The 9,865-nt window shown below is 41.5% G+C and overlaps 1 protein-coding gene across 1 annotated transcript; it reads left to right on the forward strand.

Annotated features, from left to right (window-relative positions):
- Positions 1–1,124: 1,124 nt before the first annotated feature.
- On the forward strand, positions 1,125–9,646 carry LOC104536129 (chromosome unknown open reading frame, human C10orf128; the record flags this gene model as incomplete). Its single annotated transcript, XM_010178667.1, has 4 exons — positions 1,125–1,176; positions 6,379–6,429; positions 7,267–7,377; positions 9,622–9,646. Coding segments are annotated over exons 1-4 (239 nt in total), but the record flags the coding sequence as incomplete, so codon positions are not given.
- Between the last annotated feature and the right edge of the window lie 219 nt (positions 9,647–9,865).

Here is a 9,865-nt window from a genome sequence, read left to right on the forward strand (position 1 = left end):
AGATTCTGCTGAGACCAGATTGCTCAGGCATCCCCTCACCAACAGGAGGAAAAAGAAACCCCCATGGGTTTTTTTTCTCTTAAAACTTCTCCTTCATGATGTGTTTCAAATTATTTTGATTGGACTGTATAAGCATCTACATGAGACGATAATACCTGACAGCAAAAGACTAATGGAAAGCAGAAAGGTAAATCAAGTAGCCAGAGGTAAAAGCAATACAGAGACTCTCAAGATTCCTCTGCTGCAAAAAAAATAAGGTCCATGTTCTTCTGCCTTCCATCTTGGAAGGTTGGAGCTGAAATGAGTTGGCAGGAATCAGTTCACTAAACAAAAAAGAATTAACATTTACTTGTATGTTCTGCTGTGATTCAGTTTTGGAACAAGTTAACCTGTTTAAAAGATGAATTTACCTGAATAGAAAAACTTGGTTTTTACACTGTAGTTCAAAGAATAAGTTTGACTCCTATCAGCAGCACCATCTGCCAGTAAGTTCCTGCTCATTAGTTCCTACTATGTCAAAACATTTTTCTAAGGTAGAAGTTCTCTTCCAGGAACTGGTTTGCAGTAGTTTTGCAGGCATGGTGAGTTTCTTCCACTCTGCTCCTGAAAAATCTGATTATGAAAGGGAAGTGTTCAACCAAATACACTATTATGGCATTCATGTTGGGTTAAAAAAACAAGAAAACCCCCCAAAAACCCCATTAAAAATTGGCATAATTGAGAGAGATTGCCTCAGAAGGTTCTCCTTCTAAGACAGAAAACCCACTCATATCTCCATGGATTTAGAATACTTCAGCAGAGTTCAATTCACTGTTGTAGAACTTTTTCAATTTTGTAAAAATAAATGTTACCATTTAAAGGTCCCTTAGAGAGCCAACCAGCTGAACTAGGCTGTTGTTCACCTTCTCCACAGAACATTTTCAAGTGGGGTGTTTATTTACATGGTGAACTTAAACCCAAAAAAGGGAACTTCTGTTTGCAAATGCAGCTACTCAGGATGTGACTGCAGTTTCCCCAATACAGTCATGTGACCTGCTTTAACTTTTTTTGTTGTTTTAAAGACACAGCAGAAGAGCTAAACTCAGAAAACCTGGGTGAAACCACTCTGTTGTCAAAACTTCACAATGACCTTACTAACAAGCCGGATCTCAGTCCTAATGGCATTTCTTCTCTTACGTAAGTGATCTAGCATATTTCTTTTCCACCCTTTTTGAGAGCTTTTTTTCCCCCCTGAGCTCGGTGGGGTTGTTTATTTTCCATTATAATTGTATGCATGTTATTTGAAACTTTGTTTAGGACTCAGTTCCTTGGAGAAAGAACATTTGTTGAGACAGTGGGGTATTTTGGTGAGTTTTCTAGCTAACATAGAATCATAGAATGGTTTGGGTTGGAAGGGACCTTAAAAGTCATGTCCTTGAGTGCTAAGAGGTCAGCTATGTGCAATCCAGGAGACACCATGGAGTTAAATACCTGCACAGTTGTCCTGTGTGCATGCTATCTGCAAGCCACCTTTGGTCTCTGTGACTCTCACTTACAGGACTTTGATGGTCCTGACTCGGGCTGCCTCTAATGCTTCCTGCCAGCTCAAAGCACGGCTTTCTCATCCTCACAACTTTTAGTTCCTTACCTCTGCTTTGTGCAGGGAAGAAACGGTGCTCAGTGATAGGAAACGTCAGCAGGCGTCATATTAACATTGGGACTAATGTGGATTAATTGGGATGATGGAGCTAGCAGCAGTTACAAAGACAGATGTTTACATGGGTTGCTGTGGTCTCCGAGACATTCGGTAAGGGGGCAGGCACCCTCTGGTGGCAAAAGTCTGATCTTTACCTGATGGACATCTCCCACACTACCTTACTTCATGCAGATATTAATAGAAAATCATCATCTATCCTTGGGGAAATCCCACAAAGGCAGCTCGACCTATCTGAGGCATATAGACCAGCTATTCCAGCTTGCATCCACTGGGTATCTGCTCTTGCCACAGCTTCTGCAAGCAAAGCTATCCATAAGTCTACAGCAGTGCACTGTCCTCTTGTCATCCTTCTCAGGGTGTATATAGGAATTTGTCACTCTCACTGTCCTTTTTTGTTGGCCCTTCAAACACTCTGCACCTTCCTATAGACGCTTTCAAGAGTCCAAGGAAATGGAGACTGTCCACCACACAGGACATGCATAACTATCTGTTCTTAATAGATGTGAAGAGAAAGTCAGCAACGATTGCTCTCTAGTTACTGACTAGTTATTGCTCAGCAAACAAATGGCACGGATCCCATTAATACAGCACCATCTGCCTACAGCAAAGAGATGCAGACTCAAGAGCACTTACTCTACAGCAAAAAGCATTTCTCAGTAGAAACAAGGAAAATGCATTAATATGCTTCCATTGAAAGGTGCAGGCAATGGCAAATTCATAGGCCTTGGACAGAGAGGTGTCTGGCAAGGACTAGAGCTCAACAAATTTGTGTCTTCATGTAGGAGTGTCTCCTGTTCTCACCTCTTACTACAGAGAGGGAATTTGCCTGCTATTTGAGGACCAAGGAAGGACCCCATTTGCCTGGATGTCAACACTCCCTATCTTATGAAATTTAAATGTAGCTGGGAATTTTGGTACACAAAATACCAGCCAAAATACTTCTGGCGGTTTTTTAAAGATAATGGTTTTCAGGAATGGTTTCCAGCAGGATCATTGCCTGTAACCTCTTTGTTGTCATAGGGATTCCTTATTTGTCTCTGGAGTTGCTCTGACACCCATTGTGAGTCATCCCTGTTTTCCACCCTACCTCTGGGTTTCACAGATACTTGCTTCCTTTCCCATTTGCTGCCTCAAAGACAAATGGCACTGAAAACCTGGCTGCTGCAGTGCCCCAGGATCAGCCACTATCTGCTGCAATGAGGAGAAATCTGAGATGGCTTAGGAAGGGAGAAGAAAGTCCCATGGCAGCAGGAGGCAACAAGTAGAGGGACTAAGGCAAGTAAATGCTGTGCACTGAGAAAGACAGGGTATGTGCTGCTGTTTATCACTGTGGGTTTTGGCTGGGAGTTGTTCACAGTATCTAACAAGGTGGGGAAAGTGAGCTATTGCTGCTCCCTGATCTTATGCCCAAATTGTGCCCTGCACCACTTTCCTGACAATGCAAGGCACCATATGAGCACCATTACATGGCAAAGGGCACAGGGAGAACAGTATGTGGCTCAGAAGCTGTTTTTTGCATAGCCTAGCTCTGTGCACACCAGGTTTGAGGAGGACTAAGCCTGCCTGGGGATTCACGGGGTTCACAGATGAGGGGCTCCTAGCCCAGTGTAATTATTTGCAGGTCCATCATCTGCTCAGTAGATGTACCTTGAGGGATGTAACCACACTGGCAGAGGACTACAGTGGACAGCCAGAAGAAAAAGCTTCCTCAGCTGCACATCTGGCTCAAGCATAACTGATCAAGCCCGACTCCTCAGGCAGGCTGCTGCGGCAGATTCACACTTACTCTTCCTCTGTCCCCCACCTCTAACGTAAGACCTGTCTGGTCTGCAGGCTCATCTCTGGACTCCCTGCCAACAACACATGCACAAAAACTCCCCCACCAGTTGGAGACACAGCCCATGCCTCTCACCAGCCTCCTGGTCTGTCCAGGGCCCCGGGGCACATATCTCCATTACAGTGCCAGTTGCACACTATACTTGAGCCGGGCATATAGGAGAGGTGACAAAGCACCATCAGTTGCTTCGAGACCCTTTGAAAAATGATCCACAAGTCACTCAAGTATAGATATCAAATTCATCTGCGAGGCTCTTCAACCCAGAAGCAAATATTCTCCAAGTTCAGAGGGTCTGTTCCAGGAATGGGAGTTAGTCTAAACTCAGTGTACAGGCACAAGTGGTCAGAAAGCTAGCGCTGAGACTGGAGCGCTGCAGAATTTGAGGCATCACTTCTACCCCCTCGGTACCGGCAGGTTTGTGTACATCCCCAAAAGATCTAAACTGAAGGTGGTCTCAAGGTCCAACAACAACACGTGAGTATTTGACTTAGCCAATCCACAGTCTTCCACCTAAGAAGAAACTGAAACAAACAGAAACCGGCTATCTAACACAGTCCTCAAAAGCAAGTGTTATTTAAGCAGCATCCAGTAAATGATATTAAACCTTAATTAAAACCATATTAAAAGTATGAATTGAAAATGTTCTCTCTAGGCCCATGGGTTTTCAGAGATTTCCCTCCCTTTTAAAAAAGAAACTAATAATTTAATTTCAATATATTAAACTGACCTACATAAAATATTCCATGTAAAATATTATTTCTGCCATAAAACACATAATCTGTCACTGGTTTAATTCCATTAGAAAGCATACATTAAGGTCTACGTATTATGATCATTAGGATAATAAAAGTAATACAATATCACTTTTATTATGTTTGAATTTAAAACATTCTTCATACGAGCACAAAGAATAATTAAGGGGATGGAAGAAAGGTTGGGCTTTTTTTAATCTGTAATGAAATAAATTCACAGACGAGAGCAGAGAGACTGGGTTTTAATCTGGAAAATCAGGAGCTATGCTTTTTACACCCACTGTGTAGTCATTTTTTTATTTTTTATTTCCTTTTCTTTGTAACTTTGATTTTGGTCATTTACTATAGCCAGCTTTTGTAATTACATCTGCAATTGGATTCCCCACCTCTCCCAATTTTCTTCTTTGAGTGTCATGGGTTTTTTTGGAGAGAAAACATTTCTACTTGCATAAGTTTCCAGACATTTTAATTATGAAGAAAAGTTTGACAAAAAAAAGACTTTCAGCTCAGAATCATAGTTCCCAAAATACATTTTTTAAAAGCTTGCCTCCACATTTTTGAAGCTTAGTTTGTAATTTATGAAAATTTGGGATTAGAAATGTGATTAAGACCAGGAAATAAAAACAAATCTGTTATGAGCCACCCAATATATCAGATTTTTCTGACATAACTGCAGAAGCCCCAGAGCCCACACTCAGCTCAAGAGAGCGTTTCAGCAGTCTGAAAAGCAGACACAACATGGATTTCTGTAAAGGTACAGAAATGGCTGCTTTTGGAGTGGGAGGACTATGTTTCAATCTTAAAAGCAATCATATTTCTAGCATTCACTTTACAGGACAAGGAACGAATGCTCACCCTCCAAAACCTCAAGAAGACAGAATTATTTCTCCACAAGAAGCAGAGGAGAGAGAAGAGAGGCAAACTGGGACTTACCATTTTAGACACCTTAGGAGCAGGAAAACCAGATGCATTTAAGACCTTAAAATCCCACTTGAGTTTCGGTCAGACGATAGTGCCTCACAGTTCCCCACTAGAGTGGGAAATGCCTATGAAAAGATGATGCTGTGTGCAAAACAGCTGTCTTCCCACCAGGTCCCATATGCACTGTCAGCCAGGCAGTGGATTGCCAAAGAGCAATAGCTGTAGGAGAGGACTTCATATTCTGCTTGAAGCACGTACAGAAATTTCACAGCATTCTATTTTAAAATGCAGGAGTCATATCTGCCTTTAGAGCCTTCTCATGCTCCATGCCCCGCACGCAGCTACACATCAGTTACGTCATTTGGAGCTACTCGAAAATGCTTTGCCCATCACTGAAAAAAATATCTGAATGTACATTTTTAGCAATTTCCTTTATAAGCAAGCAACATTAAAACTAAACATGACTTCTCTCCTTTTTCTTGATTTTTTTTTCCCATTTTGAATCTGTTTCCTTCAAAAGGTGTGTGGGAATGAATTGTTTTCTTCAAAGCCACTCTATTCTGAGGGCCTGCACACTGAGCATCAGGCAGCACAGCTCAGTGGCTTTATGGAAAAGGGAAATGCTTGAAGGAAGTCCTTCTGATGAACAGGGAACTTGGCACACGAGTCTCTGGAAAGGTTGCTTCCAGCCCATAAAGTTTTCTTGCAAAAGGAAAAGTCTTTTCTCTGACAGCAATAAATCACATTTTGAGTACTGGAACTACTGGCGGGATTGGGACTCGTGGTTTCTGGAGAGGGGTGCTGGGGTGCGCCATATGCTCCCTTGTTAGCATGCCTTATTAGCTTTACTGCATCTGTAATCTTTTTCTTGATTTATAGCAGCTTCTCTTGCATACAGTTCTCAGGCTTGCAGAGAGAAAACTCTTGAATGGAAATAGTGCTGAGACAAGATAAAATTTCAAAACTTTGTTTCCTATTCTGTTCAAAAACTGTGGTGTCCACATTCCTAGGATGTCCTCATTAACTTGACTTCACTACTCCAGGAAGCCTCAGATCCTTTCTTAAGCTTTACCAGGATCAACCATCCCCTTGGAAATACCAGATATGGCATTCCCCTTGAATAGAGAGCATTCTCCTTGATATCCTAACAGGCTAAAATATTTCCATTTCAGATTTTTGGAAAGCAAAGGTCTATGCTTCTGGAAACTCAGAGGAAGAAATAGGTGAGTTCGTGGTGAGATTTTTGCTTTCAGGCAGGAAGTAAGGGAAAAAAGCAAATATAACTAAAATGAATGTGCTTAGAAGACTTTAAGTATTTTTTATGTGTAGAAGATAATAACCTGATTGCATGTTTGTACTTTGGCTAACATAGCAGAGTCCTCCTGTGTGTCTGGGGTTTTTAAATTACTTTTAGGTAAATATCATAAGCATAAGGAAGACAGAACCCGGAATACAGATCCTGAACATAGGCATTCTCCCGCCTGACAGATGAAGGTGGGCCTTTACATACACACAGTGATGCAAAATCACAATATGGTTCATAATTCACACTTAAAAATTCTCCTGCTTCCTTCCAGCAAAGACTTACAGAGGCAGAATAGTCGGGCAGGGTAGGAGGCTGGGGCCTGGGAGGTGGAGATGAAGCTATGCATGCAGGTATGGGAAGCAGGAAAAAGAGTTTGGCAGGATACAGAGTGGCAAGGGAGTGGGGATGGGGAATTTCACTTTAGGGGGAAAAGTAGAGCTGTAGCTCAAATTCAGCTGAAAACTGCACACACCAAAGGCTAGAGTTGCTCGCTATCATAAAACGGCATTAGAGCCCCTTAGCCACAGGTTCACATGGACTCATGATGTGCAGGAGGTTGAAAGAGTAGACTCTCCTCAGCTGCTGAGTCCAGCTCAGCATTATCAGGCCCTTCCGAAGAATAAATATGATCTTTTAATTATTTCTTTTTAGAGATGCGTTTAAACTTCGGAAACTTTGTGTCACATCTGAAACACAAAGGCTGTGTTTATCACTTGATGGCGTATTCTCACAGACTTGTTTTCAATTTTTGCAGATTTCACCTATGTTATTATAGGAGTTACTCTGGGAGCGTTTCTAGCAATTGGTTTTGTAGCAGTAATAATCTGCATGATCAAAACCCAAATGATTGACAGTGTCTCTGGAGGTAAGGAAAAATACCCCTGAATTTCTTATCCAGAGATGTGGATCTCCTTATGTTCGGAGACAGCAGATCTGAGCTTCCGTGTTAGGAACTGCCTCTGTACTACAGCTCTAGTTTTCCTTTGAAGAACTATGTTAAAGGTGTCTGAAGTGCTGGATTTCTCAGAACTGCAGATTCACATTTCAGTAAAACCAATTCTGCTCTTTAGCCTTACAAAAAAAATTAGAATTCACTTCAGCACACTGCCTGGGTATCTTTTAGAATAATTACTTTTTAAAGCAAAATTCTGTGTATTCAATGTAAGTTAAAAAGCCTGTTGGATTTGCTGGATGGGCAAGAGACTTGTTCACCCTTCCTAGCCAAAATATTTATTTATTTCACAGATAATGGGAAATATTGAGAATATAATGTGAAATATATTTATGTCAGATAAAGTCCAGATTCTGCACTTTTCTTTCAAATGCGACTGTTTGATTATAAGATATGCATTTTCCATGAGAGTACATAGCAAAACTCCCTGTAACATTTTCACTGTGACTGGTTTTCAAGTTGCCCAGGTAAGCACATTTTTAATCTGAAACAGGAAAAAGCTCTTTGATCTATCATTATAACTGCTGGTAGCAACAGCTCCTTTTGACTTTGGACCAGCAGTTTACAACCCACGGTTTTGGATTCAAATCCAAAATCTTAAAGTTAAACTGAATAATGTCCATCATTTCAGTAGACAGAAGTCAGTGACTGGCAGTCTTTGTCCCATGGGCCTCCACAGAGGCAATGCTGGCCCATAGGCCTCCGTCCCCTGCACAGAGCCTGTCTTATTTCACAGGACTCCAAAGTGCTTCACAGAGCACTGCAGAGCAAATGTTGTGATGATTTCTTCCACTGCTGAAATACAGCTGTCATCTGCAGTATGAAGTAACAGCACACAGTAACACTCAACTGCAGTTGAGAACTAGAAATAAAAAAGCATAGCAAATAAAATAACAACAGATAGTGGCAAAGGAGGAAATGCAAAATGCTAACAGGTTGACCAGAACATCAGTATAAAGCTGTTCTTTTTTTGCAAAAAAGGATCCTGGGACTTTGCTATGGCAAATCTTTGCAACCTGCATTTTTCTTGTCAAGAGAGGTCTGTAATCTTAGTAGCACATGAAAATCTGGAAGGAAACTGTAGCAGAAATGGAAGCAATGAGGCAATCTCATTAAATACGTGGAGAAATATTCCTTACAGAAAGAAGGGGGACTATGATAAGAGAACTTGGGTACTGAAAGCACTATTGTAAGGCATCTCCTTGGAGAATTTCAGAAAAGCACCTTTGCAGCTCTGATTGCATGCAAAGTACTAGCTCTTGTAGTCCACTTTTAAAAACAGAAATCCTGATAAACATAACCAGTTTCCACCATGAAAAAAATCAGTCAGACACTAAACAAGGAAAATGCAATGAGAGGACTGAGGCTGCTACAGGACAGAACTAGGAGCTGCTTGTCCATCCACTGTATCCAGAAACATTGGCTTCTGTGGCTAGATCATTAACCTTCATACAACAAATGAGAGGTAATTCTCCAGCATCTGGAACTGTCTAACCCCACTAAGTCAGCAGTGCACCATGACACACAGCTTTGACAGTGGTCACAGACTCTTAGTAAAGACAGCAGAGTGGTCTTAACTATTAAGCTTGAAGTGAAGTAGACTGAACTCTCTGGGCCCAGTACTGCTGTGATGAGCTCAGCCTGTCAGTTACAACCCGATTCCATCCTATTTACAGTAAGCACTGGTCTTCTAAAGGATAATTTTACAAACAGGCTCCCCAGGTACCCCGTAAGGATACAAATGATAATGTACTGCCACTTCCTGAAAGACAAATGGCTGACACTTTAGTGGCACTACATAGGAAGCCTAAAGGGAAACTGCTTCCATCTCATTCTTATCAAGCATCTGCCCTCAAAGTTGTTTCTCATGACACTCTGGGGACGTGCTACAATCAAACTCAAAACAGCCAAAATATTAGCAAAGGTACAGCTCTGAGAAAATTGACACGAGATATTCCAGCTCAAAGAATCAAGAAGGGATTTAGGAAGGTTGCATGACACTACTAATATCAAAGAGTTTTTCCTCAGAAAGGATGGCTGGATCTTTACCAGCTGTAACTGTGTTTTTCTGGTTGCATCCTCACAACTTCAGAGCAGGCCTATCATCACTCTGTTCCTGGTTTCTTCACTAACCAAGTTTTCCTGTTCTCTCTTTAGAGTCAGATGGCAAAACGGATAGAAGGTAAGAGTCACTGCCCCATGTGTTTTCTGAGGCAGTGTGATACACAAACCATAACGTTAAACTACTCTCTCTTTCTCGTTATGCATGATGCTTCCCCACAACTGTGATTTGAATGTTAACACACAACACACATGCAAGCCTCTAGAGAACCATGACACGCAGCGTATCTAGTGGATTTGCATGGAAAAAGGACATTTCTTGTAATAGGGTTTTGACATT

The sequence above is a fragment of the Mesitornis unicolor genome, unplaced genomic scaffold (assembly GCF_000695765.1).
Source record: "Mesitornis unicolor isolate BGI_N332 unplaced genomic scaffold, ASM69576v1 scaffold16352, whole genome shotgun sequence".
In the NCBI taxonomy this organism is placed as follows: domain Eukaryota; kingdom Metazoa; phylum Chordata; class Aves; order Mesitornithiformes; family Mesitornithidae; genus Mesitornis; species Mesitornis unicolor.